The sequence below is a fragment of the Liolophura sinensis genome, chromosome 5 (genome assembly GCF_032854445.1).
Source record: "Liolophura sinensis isolate JHLJ2023 chromosome 5, CUHK_Ljap_v2, whole genome shotgun sequence".
Taxonomy (NCBI): Eukaryota; Metazoa; Mollusca; class Polyplacophora; order Chitonida; family Chitonidae; genus Liolophura; species Liolophura sinensis.
The window spans coordinates 17,782,986-17,809,202 of record NC_088299.1 but is presented as its reverse complement, the minus strand read 5'-3'; the positions used below and the strand labels follow the sequence as shown (position 1 = coordinate 17,809,202).

General features: G+C 40.3%; 1 protein-coding gene across 1 annotated transcript; it reads right to left on the bottom strand.

Annotated features, from left to right (window-relative positions):
- Nucleotides 1-2,836: 2,836 nt before the first annotated feature.
- On the bottom strand, nucleotides 2,837-5,974 carry LOC135465518 (DNA ligase-like). The gene is made up of 5 exons (XM_064742757.1): nucleotides 5,774-5,974; nucleotides 5,545-5,624; nucleotides 4,958-5,138; nucleotides 4,684-4,784; nucleotides 2,837-3,883 (listed from the first exon to the last, which is right to left on the bottom strand). The coding sequence occupies exons 1-5, from the start codon at nucleotides 5,972-5,974 to the stop codon at nucleotides 3,706-3,708; spliced, it is 741 nt and encodes a 246-aa protein (XP_064598827.1). The 3' UTR covers nucleotides 2,837-3,705.
- Between the last annotated feature and the right edge of the window lie 20,243 nt (nucleotides 5,975-26,217).

Below are 26,217 nucleotides of genomic sequence, written 5' to 3'. Positions count from 1 at the left end.
TGTACAGTTATTCACATGCCACAACACATGCTATAAGTGCGACATTAAACCTTATCCACTCGTTCACTCACACTTGCTATATTTCTTTATGAAGAAATCCATTTTCTTTTATTTTGTGCAAGAGACGCTTGATACAGAAGGCGAGAGGAATGAGTGGTACAGGGGAGGTAATCGTTCCGAATTGCCTCCCCTGATTTTCATTTTTACCAATGAAAAGCTTGGCAAATGTGAAAGGAACATAAGCAGTGAAAATTAGCGGAAGAACTACATCAAAATAGGAATATCAATAAAGAACTTTTCCTCGGAAAACATACACTGAATAGTGGTAATAGAGGGCAGAGTTAATCTCAAATGTGACAATCTGAACTGGCATCGGAGGTACAAACAGATCTGGAAATAGTGGTCTAAATACCTCCATAATCAGTCGATCGAAGTGGTGCCAACTGCCAACACAATTTGTCCTTATTACTGCAAAACTATCAAGCGAAAAAAATAATCTGTGTACATGAGAATACATGCATGACATAGTAAGTAGAGACGTAAATGTTGGGTATGGTAATAATTTTGTGGCACTAGTGTTACCTATTTGGGCTGTGAGCGCAGGACTGATTTTTGAAATCTTTGAATGTATTATATTTTACTTTAACTTACACATGTAGGTATTGTAGAATGCACTTTCACGAGCACATAAAGGGCACAGAATCATACTTTTCCTCCCTGAATAGTCCTGTAAGGTTGGATTCATCAGTTTTGTTGGAAGGTTATCAAGGTCTTGACAGCCCTTGAAAAAATTGGGGATAAGGCCGTGGATGTTTTTGATAGTGTTAAACATGATATTCCATCAATATTCTGAATTGTCCGAAATTGCGTGTGAAAGGTTTTTTGTCTTGGTTGGTATCCCCATACAGGGTGCTGTTAGCCGTACTTGATGCCAATCTCAGAACCTGGCGACTATTTGTTGTGAAATTCCATGAATTTTGAGCGCCTTTCAGCCACCATATTACCAGGCAGTTACTCCGTGTCAAAATGGATGCTGTCAGCCACCATATTACCACGCAGTTACTGCGTGTCAAAATGGATGCTGTCAGCCACCATATTACCACGCAGTTACTGCGTGTCAAAATGGATGCTGTCAGCCACCATATTACAATGCAGTTACTCTGTGTCAAAAATGGATGCTGTCAGCCACCGTATTACCATGCAGTTACTCTGTGCAAAATGGACACTGTCAGCCACCATATTACCATGCAGTTACTGCGTGTCAAAATGGATGCTGTCAGCCACCATATTGCAATGCAGTTACTCCGTGTCAAAACGGATGCTGTGAGCCTCCATATTACCATGCAGTTACTGCGTGTCAAAATGGATGCTGTCAGCCACCATATTGCCATGCAGTTACTCCGTGTCAAAATGGATGCTGTCAGCCACCATTATATTACAATGCAGTTAACTCCGTGTCAAAATGGACGCTATCAGCCACCATATTACCATGCAGTTACTGCGTGTCAAAATGGACGTAATTAGCCACCATATTACCATGCCGTTACTGCGTGTCAAAATGGATGCTGTCAGCCACCATATTACCATGCAGTTACTGCGTGTCAAAATGGACGTTATTAGCCACCATATTACCATGCGGTTACTGCGTGTCAAAATGGGCGCTATTAGCCACCATATTACCACGCAGTTACTGCGTGTCAAAATGGATGCTGTCAGCCACCATATTACAATGCAGTTACTCTGTGTCAAAATAGACGCTGTCAGCCACCGTATTACCATGCAGTTACTCTGTGTCAAAAATGGACGCTGTCAGCCACCATATTACCATGCAGTTACTGCGTGTCAAAATGGATGCTGTCAGCCACCATATTACAATGCAGTTACTCCGTGTCAAAATGGATGCTGTCAGCCAACATATTACCATGCAGTTACTACGTGTCAAAATGGATGCTATCAGCCACCATATTACCATGCAGTTGCTGCGTGTCAAAATGGACGCTATCGGCCACCATATTACCATGCAGTTACTGCGTGTCAAAATGGACGCTATCGGCCACCATATTACCATGCAGTTACTGCGTGTCAAAATGGACGTTATTAGCCACCATATTACCATGCAGTTACTGCGTGTCAAAATGGACGTTCTTAGCCACCATATTACCATGCAGTTACTCCGTGTCAAAATGGACGCTGTCAGCCACCATACTACCATGCAGTTACTCTGTGTCAAAATGGACGCTGTCAGCCACCATATTACCATGCAATTACTCTGTGTCAAAATGGATGCTGTCAGCCACCATTATATTACAATGCAGTTAACTCCATATCAAAATGGACACTATCAGCCACCATATTACCATGCAGTTACTGCGTGTCAAAATGGATGCTATTAGCCACCATATTACCATGCAGTTACTGCGTGTCAAAATGGATGCTGTCAGCCACCATTATATTACAATCCAGTTACTCCGTGTCAAAATGGATGCTGTCTTTCACCATATTACCATGCAGTTACTCCGTGTCAAAATGGACGCTGTCAGCCACCGTATTACCATGCAGTTAATGCAGTGAATTTTGATGTTGTTTACTCCAGGTATTTGGATTTTCTTCAAACATTACACTGCCTGCCATCGACCATGTATAAGTGAAAAATTCTCCAGAATATGTATAAAGTTAAACACAAATAAACGAATAAATAAAACATATAAACATGCTCACATTGGCCTGACTCTTTGAGTAAGCCTTATCTATGACAAATTTGTTATGCGTATATAGAAATATGAATATAATAAAACGTAGATATTACATGCGAAGAAAACTAAACAAGTTAACCAAATTTGCACTTCACAATAAATGAACAAATTTATTACAAATCATCCACATGTAAAATGGTGTGTATAATAAACGTTTAAAATGTAGATAAAGACACATGATTGACATATATTTAGTATCCCGCATGTGTTATATATCACAGACAAAGTCAGCACTTTTGTCATCTTTGTGTTGAATAAATAACATTCATGAGTCCATATTGCGATGACGCCTTACACATTTACGTCATATACCAGACAAATGTGACTACAATATGTAAAACGCAGAAACTTTATCATGTAACAGCGTTATTCTGTCCAAAACTCTCAGCTATACACTCACTGATACGAAAATATTAATTACACAGTAATGATTATGGCTCATCTATTTTACTTCCTGATTTACTTGCTGCCGTGTTAAAGCTTTCAGATGTATTAATAACCACCCTGATAAAAATAAATACCTGTATGTATGCCACATGTATACAAGGTCGTCGTTTTTATTTTCAGCAATTATACTGCTGATACATGGCGTTGCCTTCGAAATTCCATCGAATAGCGGTCTATCGGCCTATATAACATGTATGAAATAAACGCTTTCCGCGGTGACAAGGCCAGGAGGGTGTTTGTTTGCACCTCCTAACTGCCTGCCACCTTAATTGTACTCTCTCGCCAAAAGTATGGAACTTTCGTTCTTAAGCCTCATATCTGTCAAAACTTTCCATTATTTTCGTACTAAGCGCTCTCCGATAGACCAAGAATGCCCGGCTGGATTGAAAAACCAATTACAGAAAGTCGTGCTAAAACGAACGAATCACAAGTGTCCTGATTACATCTCACGTGACTGTAACACAACAACCTGAGATTTAGTGCCCTCTGCCCACAGGGGGCTGTCTCACGTGGCAGCCTCTTTGATTTTGGCGGGAAGTATGGCGTCTTTGGGCGAGTCCATATCGATGCGCACGCCGATATAGGAGGGGAACCTTGGATTTCCCGAATCCGAATATTCCTGGAATTTGTAGGTGATGATGGTGCCGATTTTGGGCGGGTTCCGCCTGTCTTTATTTGTTAACCTGTGATACATGAGAGAAATGACAATATAGTAACCGTACAAGTTCTACGATGAAAATATGTATAGGCTAACGGAAGTGTTAAAAGTGAGATGCTTAGAAACGTGGTCCCATTCCACTGTGCTGATTAGTTGTGATGACAAGATTTAATAAAATAGTACACAATAGGCCTTACTCCTATAAAGGCACGCTGTGTGGACATCCTAAAACAGGACTAACCCTAAACCGCTCTCATTAACACAGCTACCCTAACACCTTACATTGCCATCTTCATTGTTTTCTCGCGTATAAAGAGCTATAATTCATGTACTCAGTAATCTTGCATTTGAATAGGTGATTCTGGAATTCTACATTCCTTGATTTCTCTCTGTTATGAATTCGTGCGCCTTAAATCAAGATATTTCTACTTGTATAGATGTATGGGCTTGAACGTTCCCACCAACGAAAAGGATTGAAAATCTCACTAAATTGACCGCCAACAGTCTTCTGTACTAGCTACCTGTACATGTGCAGGCGTCATAACTGATTGATTTTCACTCGTTATGTTACTTTTAAGCTTTATAATAATGTTTTAAATTTAATTTTTAATGTTTGAATAATAACTGTGTTGACTAAGTCATCTCATTTGAATGTCTAATTAAGATACATTGAATGTTGAATCAACATTTGCTCAGTCGAATTTCATTTTGGTGGGATAATCATTCGATACCCGTTTATACAAAAGTTTGATTTCTTCACATGCTTTCTGTAAAATCTGGTTTCACTGTGTCTCTCTGGCAAGTGATATATTATTAATATCTTACCCTGATCCGACTTTTATCTCCTTGCCACACTCCATTCGGCACCTCAGCGCCCCACAACCGCCGGCTCCACTCTTACTCTTCTCGTGACCAATTACTACTGCCTGTGGAGGGTAAAGGTCAATGAAATGAGAGTCAGTAGAATGTTGTCAATTAATGTTTCTTAACATTTCTGTCGCCATATTTATACTATTCCGTTAACAAAGGCGCACAAAGTAACTTTCGGATTTATATGTATGTAGGCTATCTGGAGATTACTGAACGGCGTAGTCCTTACCTCGGCGTCGTAAAACTTTTTGATCTTGAGCAGGGTGTACGACCTTCTTTGTTCGTACTTTGACTTTGGCTCCCTGATCATTAGGCCCTCTCCACCGCGGGCTAACACCTTCGGCAACTCTTCCTCAATGTGCTCTTTGCCTTTACACTTTGTGTGTTCTACCAGAGACAAGTATGTAGTTCTGAGGGGAAAAGGAATACAGCCCGTAAAGAAGTGAATGTAATTTGCGCAGTCGCGTTCATAAGTATGTGAACTCAGGTATAGCCGGCAAAATTCCAAGAATCTTGGACAAGATGTTCAAAATTCTTGTCTTATATTTTGTGTTACAGGGTGGGATTAGTGGCCCTATAATGATTTGAGACTGAGCTAACTTTTAATGCATTTTTTAACAACTGGCAACCAATATAAATTTAAGGACTGACCAAAGGACAGAGGAACTCTGCGGTAGGCTGTAAATATCTGTCACATCTACACATTCCAAATTATGTAAGATTTACCTATTCACGTGTGTTACATTACATGAGCATAAGGACAAACACAACTGCAAAGCATGCGCACTCTGTGTCGTGGGTCATGTGTACACTTACTTTCCCTCCTCAAATCTGTCTTGCAGAATTTCCATTCGCTTCTCAAAGGGCAGCGAGCCATTGCTGGGGGTGTCAAATATCTGATTTGAAAAAGTGAACAAAGCAACAGATGTTATTATGAGACTGATACAGACGCCTTTAGTATTTCGGTCAATGTGGGGCAATATTGTAATGACGTCTATTCACAGATGTTAAACAGTGTTCTTGTCTAGCTGATAGGGCAACTCACCTTATATCGAATGTTCTTCCACCTTGGGTCTTTAGCTGTTTTCACAATACTGACAGTTGACTGGAACATGCCCCGCCCACCAAACAGCTCGCCGTCCAATGACATGTCATCCGGGAACTCTTCAACGAACCAATCGGGTGGAGTTAACGGGTTCCCATTCCTTGTGAAAAATTTTCTGTTGGAATAGAAAAAAATCCTCATGACTGTTCAGGCATACTCCATGGTAAATACAGGCGAAATATACTGACGCAGAGTGTGACATTTGATTGTATTTTTTAAACTTATTTACCAGGATACAAGAAGGTATACTTATGTAATAATAAACTCTGCTTGATTACCCGTGCAGTAAAATATACACAAATAAATACATGAATAAATTAAAAATGCATAGGCCGAGAAAATCTGTCATTTATATCGTATGTAGGGCCTATAATCCTCATAAGGAGCTGAATGTCGTTGTTGTTGCGGATGTTAAATCCTTTACTTACTTGCCACTCCAGTATGCTCGTACACCATCCAGCTTTTCGCTCATCCACCATCCCGTGGGGTCGACGCTAATGAAGAAAAATTGATAGATATAGACATCTATCCTGACTAATTTAAATGCATATGTAAATGCATCGCTTGAGGATTTTTTTTATGTAACTTAAACGTTGGTTGTTCCTATATTTATTTATTTATTTATTTGATTGGTGTTTCACGCCATACTCAAGAATATGTCACTTATACGGCGGCGACCAGCATCATGGTGGGAGGAAACAGGGCAGAGCCCGGGGGAAGGTTGTTTCTTTATTCTTCATGAAAAGAACCATTAGTATATATAATATTTAACTGGCGTAGAGCTCAAGACAATCAAGTTTGTATTACTGAGGTTAGGGGGTTTTGGCAGGTTTCATGAAACTCATTTATCTAAGTTCGCCCTTAAATAAAATGGCAACGTATGTTATGGAGATATAAAATGGACTTAGCCAAGGGCTACTTAGCACTAAGTATGCTTCTGATCTGTCTTCGTCGTACCTTTCTTCGTCCCATTTCTGTGCCAGGAGAACTTGTCCTGGGAAAGGGAACGTTTTCTGCTTGGGTTTCTCTTCAATTGACTTAACGCGGTCTGACCGGCGCTCTGCGCGGGACGCCGTGCCCGGCACGTCATACGGAACCGCCTTCCGTCCAGCACGGCCTCGCTTCGCCGACGTCTGCAATAACAGAAGAGTTCTGTTGCAATATCTAGGCTAATCGAAAGATGTGCATATACCTGGTTAGAAAGTTGGCTCAGACTGAAGTTAGGATTACCTTGTATGGCCAACTAATCGATCGTACACTGGACACACTTCAACTGAGGAATTAGCCGTGAAATGGAATAAATAATAATTTATTACAGACCAGTGCAATGTCATTTGAGAATTAATTTAACGAAGGATCAAGGTCAATCCAGAGCTCTATAGCACTGTATGGTTATAACCACGGGTTGCTCTGGCATGAATTTACAACAAACATTTAGAACGCTGGACTACAAAACTAATGGACTTACTTCTGCTTTTGGACTTGATTTATCAGCCATCGTTTGTAGGTAAAATTTGGACAATCTGTAAATAAGATAGAGAAGAAAATGATCCAGATGTTAACCACAGGTGATATAAAGGTAAGGTCGCCCTACGGCCAATTTCCTCGTCACTCTACACTGGCCTAACAAACGTGCAGAGCTTGCTTTTTCTAGTTTATACAGGTATATTGATTATTTGTACCTGCCTGCTTGGGCATGTTTTAGTCAGCAGTAACACGAGACTGTGTAATCTAGTTCTATTACCTGGTCAGGTACAGGTATATTTAGGTGGAGTAGCTGACGTAGGCTTTTATAAAAGCCCATCAGAGTTTGTATAGTCTCTGGTCTGACTGTATATTATGAGAGAATTAATGCTCACTGGTGCCCAGAAATATGGGCTATTTTTATATATTGGTGCATGGAACCGATTTAGCAGAATATTAAATACTTAACAACTCCCCAAATTCTCCAACTCGAGTGGAATTTATGTGTATATATCGTAGAAAACCACGAAACGTCAGAAATGGTATATCAGCGAAATGAGATGTGTAAGTGGACTCTTCAGACGCTCGGTAGGTCTACACGTACAAGGTCCAGTAGTAGATTTCCCATGTTGTTAATTCGGAAATGGCCAAGATTGTGTTATAAACAGTGCTGTTGCTTAAATACAAATAGGTATCATACATATTTTATGTACATATATGTTTTTTCTGAAAGCTATGATATCCTTGTCGTATACGGCCACTACGGTATACCGTAGGCCTATACATTGACAGCGCACCTGGAATATCGCTAGGGCGCAGGCTTGACCTAAGGTAGGTAGATTTGTGTACAGGTAAGCCTCCTCGATATGTTTGCCTTGACTTGCGTCTGTGGACTGTGTGGTGTTAAGGAGAAGACTCCGAGTTTATATGCCCGTACTTTGCTCGGCAGGTTCATGTTCTAGCCTGTCCAGCATCGATCTAACATGTTCGGGCAGGATTGGACGTGTTCTGGCAGCTGTCGGGAGATCCCGTCACTGACGTCATCGCACGCTCACGGTACTATATTTAGACAGCTCATACGTCATAGTGTCTATACAAAGGCACGCCATAGCCTAGGCAGAAGCTATACCATTCAGAATGTATAGTACACTGGCCTATTTAAACACCGAGGATCGCCTCTCCCTGCCATCACGCTCTGTAGACTGTAGACCTTGTTATAAGGTAACTAGCGGATCTTTGTAAGGGGTGTTAGTGATTTGTCTCTCATATAAGCCTATACTCTAGCTGCAATAACAAATTCTGTACTTTCATAATATGTTCAAGCAGTTGCGGGTACAGAAACCTACATTTTGCTGGAAGGCCCCTAATTATTTTTGCGTCTCTGTGTTAACATTAGAAGAGTCCATGTCTATAAAGAGTCAAATCTTATAACACACATTTATGAGTATAACACACATTTATAATTATAACACACAATTATGATTATAACGCACATTCATGATATAACTAACCCAATCCCTGATTCTTATTGTTGGCAATAAGGTATAACGCAAATGATACAAAGAAAATGCCAAGAACTGGTAATGTACTGTATAAGAAAAAATGTTGGATAATTAGAACAGTTTGACTGGTTAAAAGTGGAAAACAAAACATGAGACAAAGAACAGCATGTAAGAGTACATGGAGTGATCAAATGCTTAGAAACGTCTTAGTTGGTGCATCTGTCGCTTATTTTGCATAATTAATGTTTGTTTCTTCTTCAAACCAAGTTAGAACGCCCTCAAACTTTCTACCCTATACAGTAAGATAAAATGTCTGCATGCTATCGCTGAAACCATATAAAAAGTCAAGATATTGATGAAATACCTAACCCCCAACTTCCAAATCAGAATGCACAAGTAAAAGTGTGACGACGAAGGGGTGCCCTTTTCCGCACAAGGGCGAAGGTGGATTGGACGTGGCTCTCTTGTACTACATCGTTACTACACCACTAGTTTCCTCACAAACCATCTTTGTCCAGCACGAATAAACAATAAACCGTTTCTCAAATGCATTAAAACGAGCGAACAAAAAGTAAAGCTGAGAATTTTTTTTTAATATAAAGTGATATATGTTCAACAAAGCTTTCTTCGCAGGAAACGTTGTCTTGCGGTAATACGCACGAACCGTACACGCCCGTTTAATGCATGTTGTTGTCGAACGACAAAAAGTCCTCACAATATAATGCTCCTGGCTCTATATGGTGTCCTCCAACCACATTATCGTAGGAGTGGAGTTTGTTATAAAGCCATTGTAGGTGTGTGAACGAAACACTTACTTTTTGACTATAAGCCATGATATCGCTGAACTATTTTTTTGTCTTAACGGCCATCGTGTTCAAATTTTCCGCATCTCATTGTATTTGACTGTTTTAGATGTTAAAACTCATTTTTGACAGCGTCAGACACTGGAATCTGAGGAATAGGCTTATTAATCGTGGCATGTCCATGCATGTTGTTAAGCTACTCGTTGCGTGTATGGTCCACTATCCGATCGTATTCTGTTAAATGGGATTCAGTCGTTTTTGTGGGATACTTTGCGTATCACTATTTTCATTTTACACGCATGAAATGGACACGTCTGTTAGGGTGGCTGAAATAGGATGTATAACAAACATTAAGGCGAAGATCAGCACTGAGACTAAAGCATCGCTTGTCACATTTTTTCAAACTCATGGCTCACTCAATGATAATTTAGGTACACACTCAAATGTTGAAGATTAATTGTCTGGAATACTTTGCCTGCCTCTGTCGGACTGCTTGTACGTGTATGTATCAACTTCCTGTGTGTAATTCTATCATTTTGTTACTCAGTGTTTCTATGTCCATGTCTAATATATTATGTCTAATATACTATGATATCATTACTAACGAACTTTTCTAAACTTAGATAAAAAAAACCTATTTGAAGTGCAGCAAACTACCAGAAATCCACAGTGGATACACTGCCGAAGTATTTTAGTAAAAATAATTCCCAGAACTCTGGAGTCATCGGATTTGAAATTAAAAGTACAAATTTTATGAGGAACTCTTGCCTAATTATTGGGGAAAACAAGTTGTAGGCTGGACATAAAAAAAGTGTGACCATTTGTCGACTATTACACTGCCGTCGCTGCTCTGATTCTACTCTCTGTGCTGTACTGCTTACAGATATTACAAACACATATAACTCTAGTACAAGAGAGAATGTAACATTGTTGCTCTGAGTTACTCATCATTTTGTTGTTCATTGTTTCCTTCATACTTATAACTACCGACTGTCTATGTGTATTATATCATTATATGTGGCAAACCAAGGGGAACAACTCTAACAGAAATCTTGCATTTCGATGTAGGCTACTGGTACCGAACGGCATTTTAAGAAAACCATGCTTGAAATCAGAATTGCAGATTGGATGAAAAAAAAAAACACGCTGTAAAAATGGAATGATATAATAGAAATATTTCATAGCAGTGAATTGCCGAAGGTGCAGAAATTTCGATTGTTGATAGGGCCTACAGGTTCTGCGATGTAAGACTCATAGCTTTTGGAGTTCCACAAGTGATATTAAACCTTAACCTAAACCCTAAGTGGACGTATTTCACTAGTTACGTGTGACTATTTGTCGACTATTACACTTCCGTCGCTGCACTGGTTCTACTCTCTATGCTGTACTTCTTGATATTACAATCATATATAACTTTAGTACAAAGAGAATGTAACAGAGTTACCGTCCACTCAAGGTTAACCATCTGGAAAACAAAGACGGCCGCCGACAGTCACATCGTTCTCTATACATCACTGGAAACCAAGTCTTCAAATTTTTACTTACTTACCTGTGGAGCTGCTGCCTACAACTTTGCGTATCATTTGTGGAAAACTGGAGGTATACATTTCAAACACCAGTGTAACTCACCCCTATGTGCGAGAGTCGTATCATCTGTGTTTTAACTATGGTTATAGCAGTCATATTAAATGTATATTACTCCTTGTGTCATGCTTTAATGCAAGGTTGCATTAGTCATTTCTCATCCACAGATAATATGGTGAGTGTACTTTTGCATGGTTGTCCGTCAGTAACTTGCCATAATTCGATGGTTTATCCCAGGCCGGCTCTCAGTCTTCTCCGCCTATCAAAATGATCACTGCCGGATGTGTGAAATACTCATGCATTTGATGTTAAAAAGCAACTAAATCAAAGATTTATAAATTGAAAATGTGATGTGGGTGATGAAAACATTACAGTTTGAGAAATTCTACATCAGTTGCGTCCAATAAATTGCAATTTACATCGCTGCAAATTTTTTTTACGTAATTATGCTTAAGCCATGTTTCTAGGGGGCGTGCGAAATGCTACTATTTATGAGTTTACATGAACAGGCAGAACAAAACCCTGACTGAGGTAAATTGACAAGAGACCTTATTTCAGCAGTTACGAGTGACCGTTTGTCAGCTATCGCACCGTCGTCGCTGCTCTGGTTTTACTCCCCATGATGTACGTCTTCAGTTATGATGATTGTATTTGCTACTTCTATGGCTTTCTATCATCCCACCATCTTAAAATCCATAACACAATGTATTGAGAAGGAAGGCGCTCATTTTCGCTGATTAGAGAAAACAAATTTACTGCCTTTCATATGATCTGAGGAATACTAAGGCCATGCGAAAAAACCTGTGACATCCTATTTCGTAGCATGCCTCCTTCTGATTTACTCCGTAGGTGACATGTCAAACATTACAAACTAGGGGCGGTTAAGGCACCAGTCACACCAACAATACTGATAATGCATGAATTCTCTACGAACATACCAGAAGAATAAGTATATCAGAAAATATCCGAAGAGTATGTATAACAGAAAATATCCGAAGAATACGTATTCAAATCCATATCGCTTGACGTCTGTACCCCCTGAGAGAATATCAATTATTGCTGTATGCAGACGTTATTGACTAAAGAATACCCATGGCACGAGGCACTTCTGGAATGAGACATTAACCCTGGTGCTACTCCACAGGAATCTAGTTTTTACAGAAGGGACCGGGATTTTCTAACACTGGGCTCTGATTAAGTCTGACACCGGTGGCACAGTTCCCTTTGTGTCCGAGAGAACTGACTGTTAGGGCTAACGGACCCACTGTTTAACTTGTCAGCACAGAGCCATGAATCCACAGGGAACCGGCATAAATGATTCCCAAACAACAAGGCCAAAAAGGGTTATTTTTTTTGTGGCGCATGTCCCTAGATATAAAGAACTTAGAGTACACGAGTTCTCACGTCAAGAATTCTTTACCCTGACCAAGTGGTTCCGTCAGAGTCATGTGAAGAATAATTTTGAAATACAAACAAGATTCATTTCGTCCAAAACAAAGTACATCACGATGTGAACAATGCCATGGAATTCGATGCAGTGGTCTCCAAATGGAACAGAGAAGTGATGGTAATAAGGGTAATTCTCCAGGACCCCCAATGGCTAGTGGACACATTCCCGACCGACATACAGGACATAAACACGTCTGATCGGCGACATCAACACAATTTGGCGCAGACAGGTTTCTCTTTTGCAGTTTCCAGAATTAATATGCCGTGTCCTTCGGGTAATAGAATTGGCAATAGAGCAGAGCTAAATTACATTTATGTGCGACAATTAGGTTCTGCGGATTGGCAAAGCGGAAGCGATTTATAAATATCGCTACAACAGATGCCATAAAGTGATACAATTTGTCATGTGGGGAGTCATAAATTGTGAAATGATAGTTATAAATTGATATCCGAACGCAGATGGTCGGTTGGAGTTCTCACATCATGACGAAAATGACATTCTGATGTCATATTGCTAGCCACATTATTTTGAAGCTAACGGTTATGTGAGCGTGTGTTTGGTACATGAATATAGTGAACTTACAATTCACAAGGCTCAAAATAAATTCAGCGGTGTCATATTTTACTATTTAAATGGCCACATCATGAACAGGAGCGATATGGATCGGATATCCGGTTACATTTTACTACTTCAAGGTATTGTTTTCATTGATATGCATCGTTTATACCGAATTTTGTTTTCTTCATTTTGGATTTGTCCATACAAATTCATTACCCATTGACGGACTGATGCGTGTCGTTCTGTCATTTCTCCCATCGGGGATTATCGTTACATGTACCTACTTTACATTCTTAAAATAAGCTCTATGTAATTTCAAAGCTGTAATGTGAATTTGATATGACCAGTGTACTGATACATGTAGGCATAATATATAATAGCTAGAATGATTCTCGTTTGATGCCAGATCAGTTACATGTATCCGTGCTGGTCTGATTATATCCCCGGGGCCTTTATATATGTATAGGTTATTACACAAGAGTACGTCGCCATTACGAAATAAAGTAGCCCCGGAGGATGGGGGGTATCAAAGCTTTCCTCAGGCGAGATTAATAAAGATCGTGTCTTGTGCAGGGAGTACAAAGTAAAATGGCTGGAAGCGAACTGTGAAAGTCCTAATGTTGGGACACGACGTACTCAGATGTCTGGCTAATAGACTGCATTTTATTCTTTCTTTCTTTTTATCTCAGTTGGCTTCATGCGGGACTCCATTCATTGTTCTCTTTCATTTTGTCGTTTATTAAGATTAAGCGACCAAAAACTTGAAGACATTTTATTTTGTCATCCACATCACTAGATGTCCTTGTTGAAAATGGAAATTTACAAAAGTTGGAAACTTTACGACTGTCAGTGAAATCTACCCAGCCTTTTCAGCAAATTAATACCAAATTATTGTAGGAAAACATTGCACGAAGCATATTCCCATGTGCGACAAGCGTCATATACGCCCACACGAATTTGTTTTGAGACAACGAAGAATGTTGAAAAATCACGTGACCCATGGATAGCCACAACTGCACATGTAATAAGTGTATACAAACGTTACACACAGTGTTCTGGACTTGCACACTGACTAAAAACACCAAAAGTAATGCCTCGATTGACTCCAGAACAACGCGAGAGGGCCCTGGGTCCATGGGAACCACCCATGCCCAACTTGAAAGGACCTTTGGCTGCTCTCGAGTAACTGTCAAACTTGATGCAACGTTACAGACAGACAGGGCAGACATCGGACAGGCCAAGAACAGGCAGGCCTAGTGTAACTGTGCCCAGAGAAGACGGCTACCTGCGCACCTTGCACCTGAGCAACCGCTTCCTGATAGTGACGTCATCGTCAATCAATGCCTTAGGTCACGGGATCAGTCGGCAGACCGTGTCCAGGAGACTCATGGCTCACGGAATTAGGGCCTATCGACCATTCAGAGGGCACTTGTTGACAGCCGAACATCGTCGCCAGAGGTTACGATGGGCTCGAATTGTACGCCTTTGGCAGCGACATGATAGGCAACGTGTTGTTTTCACGGATGAAAGCCGCTTCTGCCTGTTCCGAGCTGATGGTAGACAGCGAGTTTACCGTCGAAGACGAACGAATGGCTGCATCATGCGTCCAGAAGGTGGTACCGTTTGGTGGCGACAGCGTGATAGTGTGGGATTTGTGGAGAGGAACGGACACCACCGGTCATCATTTACGGGAACCTAACAGCTCAACGTTACGTGGATGAAATTCTACGTCCTGTTGTCCTGCCATTCCTTCAACAGCAGCCACGTAGTGTCCTGTACCAGAATGACAACGCCAGATCCCATACAGCTCGAGCTGTGCACAACTTCTTGGACGCCAACGACGTCAGCATCTTGCCGGGGCCTGCACGTTCCCCAGATATGTCCCGCATAGGTGGATATCGTGGGACGTCGAGTAAGACAACGGCCACACCTTGCAGCCAACCGAACTGGCGTTTGCTCTCCAAGATGAATGGCAACGAATCCCACGTCATCTCATCAGACGACTGACTTTTTCGATGGGTCGGAGAGTTTTTGCATGCATTGAAGCAAGGGTGGCCACACGCGATATTGATTGGTTTTGATATTTACTGATTTTAAAAATAATCAATTTTTGTATACTCTGCCCATTGTTAACCAAGATGGAATGGCTATTTTTCTACGCCTGCTCTGTTTGTTCACTTGTAAAAATGATTTGACAGCTGCTTTGCCCGTTCTTACTGAAGACTTTCAATATCTAAAAGACATTGATCTTTTCAATATATTAAACTTCAGTCAACCTGTTTTTTTTTTTGCTTTGGCAAAATAAATTGATTTGAGCTCTTTGTAAAGTTTCTTTTGGCCGTCAGTGTATATATATTTGAAGAAATAGAGAAAGATCCCCTGGTGAGGAGAATTTACGTAGGAAAAAAACAATAATAAAACGCCTTCTTAACTGTCTACATTCTGTTATATTCCTCATGTTATTCTCAAGGAATATGAATATGAATGTCCACAGAGGTCTTTTTTTTATAGGATATGTGTTACCAGTAACTAAGGAACATGTTACGTACATGTCAAAACAGGCAGTGGTTTAGTTACATGGCATAATACATGGATAAATTGTTGCTGGGAACAAGGTCGTACATGTATAAAGCTGTTAAGTAGCAAACAATAGAGAAATCAGTACCTAAGAGTGCCTATCCGCAGGGCGACCAGTGACGATGCGTCTTTATTAGCATCAAACGGATGACCCTGCGGATAATCTGTGACATAATATTTGTACATATACAATGGGATATATATGCAATGAGTAATTAAAGTGAACTGGTTTGACAAAATTAATCAACATAAATTATACAAGCATGTGGTACATCATGATATTATAAGATACAATATAAGGGCCGATGACTACCATTGAGACATGGGTTGTATTTATTTATGGAAGAAAGTTTCTTTTACATCTAAGGTGGCTTGATTTCCATCTAATACTTTATAAAATGGAAAAACTTTAAACGAGGGAGTCAGTGATAGTGCACACGAGCGTATGTGCTCACTGATATGTTGTCGATGCAGCGTCAATCTGGAGCGGAGATCTGAGGTCTGGCCAATATATTGTTTGCCACATCCCATGCAAACAAGTGCATATACAACATTTTTTTTACAGTGCGGCACATGTCAAATTTTACATTAAACAAAGAATCTTTTCTCTCAGACTGAAAGCTTGATCCTCCTAACATGTGTATGCGTACTCCACATCAAGGTTTATTGCATTTAGAGACCGACAGAGTCACAGATTTTTCTGAAAAGTGAGCCCGACTTAACAATTTTTTAGGCTTGGAGCATGTCGTTTGCTATTAATGACCTTAGATTTGGCTAGGATATCTTTCATCTTGTCACTGCTTTTTAGAATTGGTAGGGTATTCACAATGATTGGGAGGAAGTTTTTATTACTGGGATAATGTGTTGAAATAAATGGAATTACCTCCTCGTCAGGTTTTTCTGTGAGGGTTCCCTCAGTTCAGTCAGTGAATGACTCTGCGCACTCCTAATTCCTTTGTCAATTAATCCTTCCGGATAACACCTGTTGTGTAAACATGATTTAAGTTCTATTAGCCTCCCATTTTGTTTCAGTTTTACGTTTACTATTGCACAGATTTTTCTGGCAAGGGAATATGGGATATTTGCCCGAATATGACGCGGGTAAATTTCAAATCGGAAGGACAGTGCAGTGTAATGAACCCTGATTTCTGGTCTTCAGTAGCCATGGTAATCTGTTTTGATTTATGTGCTTTTAAGACCATAGAAATTGCTGGTTTTCGATTCAAATTTGGTTAGATACTCGTGTTCGTCTTCAGTAAGGCCTCGTTCATGTTTACGTATCAATTTCCGAAGTTCAGTGAGTATTTCACTATATATATATATATATATATATATATATATATATATATATATATATATATATATAATACTCACTGAACTTCGGAAATTGATATATATATATTTACATATTTAGAATTACATATAGGCCTAAGTCTGAAGCTGATTTTTTTTAAACTGAAGGTAAATATGAACAAAAATATTAGAAGACTGACGTTGTTGCTAAAAGTTGAATTATGTTTGTTTGTCTGTCTGTGTGTTTGATCTGAAGATTTTTCGGTTATTCAACGGTTGCATTATAACTGCATGCTACAAAACGTTCCACGTAACTTTTTCCAGGAAATTGAGCTGCTAGTGAGCCCTGTACTCTGTCCACTTACGTCTCAAATTTGAGAGATAGCGAACCTTTAATACTGGGTCTTCGTGCAAAGCATTTGTCCAGATTAATAACAACAACATCCTCAACAATATGACATCTACAACCGTTATCATTGCACGTTTTAGCCACGAACCGACGGGATGTGTACCATTAACACTACGTGAGAAAGTAGGTTCTGGGGACATTCTCATATTGCGTTGTGAACATCCTGTAAGGGCACTAATGCACCCATATATCATATATATTAGAGTCAGAATCTTGAACGGCTTCTCCGGTGCTTTTAGACGGCTTCTCCAAAAAGCAAGTAACTTTTGTCGTTTATTCTAATGACAGTGTTACACGCTGAAATTGTCCTAGAAACCGCTGTCATTTTTGCACAGCTGAAGATCGAAGTGTTTAATACAAAAATGGAAATCTGTTAACCTGGAATACTGGAAGAAGACAATGAATGTCCAGCTGCGTATTTAATACAGGTCAACAACCTGCGGATGGTCGTGGGTTTCCCCCGGGCTCTGCCCGGTTTTCACCCACCATAGTGCTCGCCGCCGTCGTATAAGTGAAATCTTTTTGGGTATGGCGTAAAACACCCATCAAATAAATAAATAAATAAAAAATAAATAGTTTATACACATCATATCTGATCTTAATTAAGGGTGGAGAAAACAAAATATTCGGATGAAAAAGTGTGATAAATGTTTTTGTAAATATGGCCCTCAATATTTTTTTTACATCTTTTTTAGGATAAAAGAGCGTTTAAATATCTTTTCTGTGGTGGTTATTTGGGACCACCTCTGTGTATTTTATGGTTTGTTATCGTAGTGTTTTCATTGAGGGATTTGATACATGTTAAGCGTGCGGTAGCCTGTTATGTATCTAATGATTTGTCTCAAGGATGAGGTGGACTCTTCTGGGTGGAATTATTTATTCATTTGATTGGTGTTTTACGCCGTTCTCAAGAATATTTCACTGATACGACGGCGGTCAGCATTATGCTGGGATGAAATCGGACAGAGCCCGGGGGAAACTCACGACAATCCGCAGGTTGCTGTCAGGCCTTCGCATTTTGTTCTGAGTGGAATCATTTGCCACAAGCTCGAGTTCAGCACGAATCGAGGAACGACTTGGAAATTCTCACCTTTTTCAGTGACATACGACAGATGTTTCCAGAAAATGGCGTTATTTGTTTTCAATTCGCTTGAAGGTTGAATGTAAAGACTTCAGACTCAATCACGATAGGTGGTTCGACCTGAACTTGGCTTCCGGCGCCGGTAAGCTCATTTCACATTCCCATCCTGGAATATGCGGCACTATCGCCTTTCATTTATATGACGGGAAGCATCAAATTGTACTGTACATGGAATAAATAATATCTGAGAAGTACATTGATACCGCAACTTTATGCAGCACAGATCCGCCCCTGCATACGCGATGAAGAAATACTTGCTAGTTATCATGTAAATCTATGTGAGAAAACGATATATGGGAAACCCCGCGTGTTAGTATTGGATAGACAAGGTTTGGATGACAGTGGTAATGTTATAATGGGGCTCCGGTCGTCTGTGTTTAGTGGTGTTGCGGATCCGAATCCAGCACATGCTGATTGGACTGTAGGATTATACTAGGACGTGCTTCAGGGGAGTTCATATTACACAGGACTGTGATGTCAGTGTTGAATCTGAAAATAACAATTTAGCCTACTCAGTGCCGCGCGAAGTTACTCTGCGTATATAGGCGATGGGATGTAAGCATTTGTTGACCTTCTCCTGAATGTCCATTATCACGCTTCAATGACCATTGCTGGTTTCCATTTAACTGCGTTACTGGACTCTGGTCACAAGAGATATGGTATTCTCTTTTTTGTCACCAGGGAGCGACATTTTCGAACACAGGGCATTGATTGAATCTGTCACCAGTTGCACAGCTCCCAGTAGACGAGACAGAATTGACTGGCGTGTGAAATGAATGATGCCCCATATACTTCAGTACTGAGGTTGAGATCCACGATCCCTATAGAACTGGGTGTAGAACAAGGCTGCCTGATTACCTGTCCAGATAACGTAATAATAGTCGCCGTGTTTCTTTCTTACCTCATCTAATATGAAATATAAACAACGGAAAACTGTTCTTGTAGAAGACATTGTACAGTGTATCATCAAACTGAAAGGGTGTTGGTTTCAACAGATCTTACTGTTTCGCATGGTGAGACATTTCCAGTAAAGTTGTAGAAAATAACTTTTGAGTCAAAATATGTTCTGTATCTAACAGCTTAGTGAGGAGATGGGATTCATGAACATGCATTTCAGATGCATTCCAGTCAAATAAATAAATAAAAAATAAAAAAACCACAGAAAACTCAGGCGCTGGATGTAAGCGTGCCTCTCTGCCACTCAGTTATCTCGTATAATGAGATAATAAATGGTAATAGAAGCCTTTAATGAGCCCCAAGGTTTCTTGATGATGATTGTATAAGATATGGCTTCTCTTCGTTCAACATCTGGACTAGAAGCCGTAACGTTGACCTGTTTATGTTGTGTCGTAACAAAAGCCGTGTCTAGAAAACCGAGAAAAAACACCCTGAGTGCTCGGGAAGCAATGCTCATTTACCAGAGTGTTAAGGATGAGAAAAGAAACGAGAATATTGGCTGCCCTTACATCTTCAGGGAATGAGATATCTTGAACACTCGGCTTGACGGTGAGTGTGTGTGTTTTCCCCCAACTAAACAATTGTTAGAACTACTTCCGCAGCGAGGGCGATGGTACTGTGAAAAGTGGATGTGATGATATACCTACATGTCAGATTAACCAGCAAGCTATTGATGTCACCAGACAAGCTCTAATGAGGCTCACCCGTTAGGCCAGTTATGGACTGGCTAGATAAATCCCTTATTCTGTGTATTGGATCAAACATTAAGGGCTTTCTTTTCAGCCGTATAATTGTATTCCGCTTCTAGTCTGTCCAAACTTGAGCATGTGGTATGTTTTCTGTCAAACATTACCCAGAACTGGAGTTCCGGATCAGCAGTGACACAGCACACAGCCGTGTCTAGTACACCATTATCAAATCACGGCTAATCACCTGCAAAGGAGCGTCTATAACCCAGCTGATATACCTGTGGACATTTCTCCGTTACTCCGAGTATCGATATTCGATAATTGAAGCGTATATGCTTTCTTTTAGCTTACAAGAAGATACAAAATAGATATTTCTTTTTTTTACAAATATATGAAAAATCAGCGGCCAGTCGCAATATAAGCAATTCTTCTGGGATCTGATATGTTAAGCGCATCTTCTGCAGAATAAATCACACCCTTGAAAACACATCCTGAGCAGCGGCAGAGGGAATCGAACGCCCAACCACCTTAAAGAAAGCGTTATCGTTTTCCTGAAGAATCCATGTAGCCAACAGAGCACAAAAGGCAACATTAAGTGGCGTGCGTCAGTATAGGTAAGAAGACGTATTCTACAATGTTCTCACCGATAACGTTCTCAGTTATCCCTTACTGGTTAAGGTCACAATCGCACGGAAATAAGCGTTCACTCTTTGACTGATACAATTTTTTGGTAAAGTAACATAACGATGTAAGTAATTCTATGACATTAAATAACCCTTTTTCAACTATGGTTGCTATTTTGTCGATTTGGGACAGGCCAGTGGTGATCATGATTCTAACATTTATTGAACATCAATGGCTAGTAGCAGTTAAGCCATCATTTAGACCAACAATATGGGCTATGGATTTGATTGAACGGTGATAAATTTCCTATCATATCAGAAGAATGCCACCCTGTTCAAATCAACATCGCCCGACTTCTGTACACCCTGTTAGAATAACAGTTGTTGTAATATACAGGTTAAAGAATACCCATGGCATGAGGCACTTCTGGAATGAGACATTAACCCTGGTGCTACGCCACAGGAGTCAGAAGGTACAGAGGTTTTCTAACAGTGGGCTCTGATTAAATCTGTCACCGGTGGCACAGTCTCATTTGTTTCTGAGAGAAGTGACTGTGAGGGGTGACGGACCCCACTGTTTCACTTGTCAGCACAGAGCCACGAATCCGCAGGGAACCTGGCCTGATGATTCTCAAAAAAGACTTTGGCTAACTGGTTGCTTATGCACGTAGTTCAGCCTCACACGCTCCATGTATAACGCCGTGGTTTTGTAATGTATATCGATATACCGAACTGCATGGACAGCATTTCCAAACACATTTGTCTACCTAACAGCAATGACTCGGATTATTTCATGGACGAAAAAGCAGTTTTATCCATTTACTGATTACAAAATATTTGCTGAAGAATAATTCTCTCAAAAGGCGACACCGGATTTATCTTGGAAAAACATGGTAGGACCCTGTCGAGTCAACCAAAGGACACCAGATGCCAGAATAAATTGTGTGCCATTAGCCACAGACGAATCAGTAGGAGCCGCATTCCAACATACGACCTTACGAGCGAAAGACTCGTCGCCGTGTTTCTGGAGAACACACGAACCTAACAGAGCCTTAAGGACAAACGAGGTTAAGGAAATGTTCGGTACATGTGTTCTCACAACATTGAACATCTACATGACAATGTAAATCTGCCATCAGAGTAGAAGCATATATTTGATCATGGCTATGCTCTGCAATAGGAAGAGTGAATTGGTGGTAATAAAGGTAATTTTCCGGGGTTCCCAATGGCCCGTAGACACATTCCCGGCCGCCATACGGAACATAAACACGTTTGATCAGTGACATCAAGACCATTCGGCGCAGATAGGTTTCTCTTTCGCAGTTTCCAGTATTAATATGTTGTGTCCTTCTGGTGTCGGGTGTGGAGAGAATTGACAATAGAGCGGAACTAAATTACATTTGTGTGTGACATTTCGGTTCTGCGGATTGACGAAGCGGAAGCGATTTATAGAAGACCTCTGCAATAGAAGCCATATAGTTATACAATCTGTTATGAAGGGAGGTCTGGGTTGTGTTAATTATAGTTATAAACTGAAAACTTATTCAGTCTATAGACTATAAAATTAAGTCCGATCACCAACGGTTGGTTGAACTTCTCGCATACACACGGGCATTTAATTACTAACTAATATTGCTGGGACATTACTTTATGCTGAAAGCAGTGTGTGGTTTTTGAAGCCTTGTGGCGGAGTTAAGTTACAATTCACGAGGTACATTTTAAGCTCAAGATTATGGTTTTATGTGTGCATCATACCTAAGATCGTCGAGGAAACTCACTGGTGGGATGTCCCGTTATGTTTGATAAATTAGATTAAATCAAAGGCCATCGCAGAAAATTTTCTGTGTTCTATAAACTATGACGAGCAGGCGTGGTATCCGGTTCTGTATACCGGATACTGCATGTCTTTCTAGAATTTAGTGGGAAACATTACTCTAGGCATTTTTCGGTTGTCATGCAATCATGTCAGATTGCAGAATGAATAGTAAACTTTATAGTGGGAATGGTTTCAGTTGCACGATGTGGTATACTTTGTCATCCCCCTGGACTCTTTCCTCTAAACTGAATTTGTCCAATTAGAATGTCAGTATATACATGTATACTTGTAGACGGACAAGGAAATTCAAGGGCATCTGACAGAATGGCGCGTGCCGTCCTGTCATGTCTTCCATAAACTTTATATTTCATGTTCAAGTAATGAGTAATCCATCTGTCTAACTTTGGTTTTAAATACAACCTTTATATGGAGAAGAGTATTCAGTTTATAAACCTCTATAGTAGCTGAAGACAGAAAATCATATACACTGCATCTCTGAAAGAATGGTGGTATTTTAAAAAAAATCACTTTTATTTGGCTATCTGCGCGTTTTGCTCTCTAAGTGACCGTCAACACTTTTAGTAGAACGACTGTATAATGAGATTAACAGGTGTAGCAGGCTTCACATCTCATAAAACTTTCACATCTAGTTTTTTTTTTCAGAGATGCTTTCAGCAAATGGACTAAGTGAGCGTCAAGGTATGGTCGTAATTTCAGGAACACTGAGCTTGAAGTATTGTGTGTTCGCGCTAAACGGATGTTTAGGAGAGAAACATCGACATCACTTAAGTAACTTCCGTCACTGATTAGGCATGTCCTTAAACATTTAACGTCTAAACGTCCCTAAACAGCTAAGTTATGATTTCAGAGTCCAAGAGACATGCACTGACGACGTTATGAAATTGCATGCATCTGTGACAGTCTGACATCACGCGACCTACATCCGTTGTTATCACGGGCTTCGGTTATCGGTCAGGCTTGCTGTGTGGCATTACGCCACGTGAGAACGTAGGTCCTGGATGGAGATATGCTCACATTGCAATATATTAATATGTGTAAAATTCAGTAATTTATCCAAAATAAGTTATTACAACCGGATTTTGTTTCATAATGACAGTTATTAGAGCCTGGTTTGACATCAGCGTTTGTTCAACTTAATGCTTGTCCTGAAAGCCGCTGATTCTAACCAACTGAAGACCAAACAATAACACAAAAATGACAGTATGCTAAAATAACACTCTGTAATAATGAAAATGATGAATGTCTTAGTGTGGTGCTTCATAGAAAATAACTGACATCTGTCTTTAAACGATTGGTTATTTCTCGTAGGTTATGGAAAAATAACAATATCTATAGATCAAGATCATTTCCCCTTTCCTCTTATGGACTGGCTAGATAGTTAAGCCACCGGTTATACCACAAATACAGACGATAGTCTGAATTGACTGAATTGGCAGGAATTCCCTCTGAAAATATTAGAAGAATACAACCCTGTTTTAACCCATATCGTTTGACTTCTGTACCCCTTGGTAGAATTGTTGTCTGTGGACGTGATTAACTAAGTGATGCCCATGGGAGTTAGCTTCCGGCAAGAGACATTAACCCTGGTGCTTCGCCACAGGAGCCTAGTTTTTACACCAGGGGCTGAGGTCTAACACTGGACTCTAATTAAGTCTGTCATGGGTGGCCCAGTTTCCCTTTTGCCTGAAATAACTGACTGTCAGGGGTGTCAAAGCTACTGTTTAGCATGTCAGCACAGAGCCACAGAGCCACAGTGAACTGGGCCTGATGTTTCTTGAAACAAGAGTAACTGAGGTCCTCTGATGATTGTATAATGCTTTAATGTTGAGTTCAGCTTCACATGTTACATGGATAACGCCCTAGAAATAATGGATAACGAGCTGCAGTTTCCATCGTGTTTTGCCGAACTAATATCAAGCATTTCACAGACGACAAAGCGAATTTATTCATTTATTTATTAACAAATATTTGTTGAAGAATACTTCTCTGATAAGGCGACGGTTGTAATTTGAGCTTGGGACCTTGGTTGAGCCTTGTTGTCAACCAAACCTAACCATATACGGGAAGAAATTGTCTAATCTTCAGCCACAGAAACATCAGCGGGAGCGGAATTCGAACATGTGACCTCATGAGTGAAAGACTTGCCGTATTTCTGGAGAACACACGAACCCAACAGATCGTCAAGGACAAACGCTTAGTGGCGCGTGTACACGAGATTATGGAAATGTTCAATTCCTGTGTTCTCACAACACTGAACAGCTACATCACAATGGGAATTTTGCCATCAAATTAGAAGGGCATATTCGACCAGTGCTATACTCTCTAATCTGTGACAGTGAATTGGTGGTAATAAAGGTAATTTTCCCGGGTCCCCAATAGCTAGTGGAGACATTCCCGACCGTCATATAAGACACTTCTGATCGGTGACATCAAGACAATTTTGCGCTGAAATGTTTCTCTTTCGCAGTTTCCAGTATTAATATCTCGTGTCCTTCTGGTGTCGGGTGTGGAAAGAATTGGCAATAATCCGATCCCCCAAAGGTTGGTTGGAGTTCTCACATGCTGACGAGAATGTCGAAACTATGTCATATTGTTGGTACATAATTTTATGCTAAGGGTATTGTGTGTTTTGGAAGCCACGCGGTGTAGTCAAGTTACAGTTCACGTGGTTCACACTAAGTTCAGTGGCGTCATAGATTATGTTTTTTTATGTGTACATCATGTCTGAAATCGTTGTGGATATTCACGGTTGGGATGCCTAAAATAGACTAAATCAAAAGCAATCAGAGAAAATGTACCTGTGCTCGATAAACTATGATGAGTACACTAGAATACTGCACGTCCCTCGAAAACTTACTGGGAAAAGGATACCCGAGCCCTGGGTGGCATGCCGTAATGCCATTTTGCTCTACAAGTATGTAGTATAAGTAATGAACATACCATTTCGGAGTGGAGATGACTTAATATCTTGACAAACAAATTCCGGGGCTTCTGACAGAAAGGTGCATGCGTACCATCCTGTGGGTATTATACTTCACGTTCAAGTCATAAGCAATACTTCTGTCTAACTTCCAAACGGCGAAAAAGATTCCGGTTGCTTGAAAACGTTCTCTATAAGCTGAAGCTGTTACTGCATATAACAGTATGAGAATGGCGGTATCCGCCCCCCCCCCCCCAAAAAAGAAAAAAGAACTCACTTTTATTTGGCCGTCTGCGTGTTTTACTCTTGAAGTGACTGTCAACACTTTTTCAACACATAAAACTTCGCATCTAAATTCTGGGAGCTTTTTTCCAGCAAATGGAGTAAGTGTGCGTTGTGTTCCTCTACGTATGGTCGTAATTTTAGGGATACTGAGCCTTGAGTATTATATCTTCATGCTAAGCACATGTTAATGGGAATAACAACGCCATCACTCTGGGAGCTTCCGTCACTGATCGGGCATGTCCTTGAATATTTAACGTCTAAACGTCCATAAACGGCTAAGTTATGGTTTTGG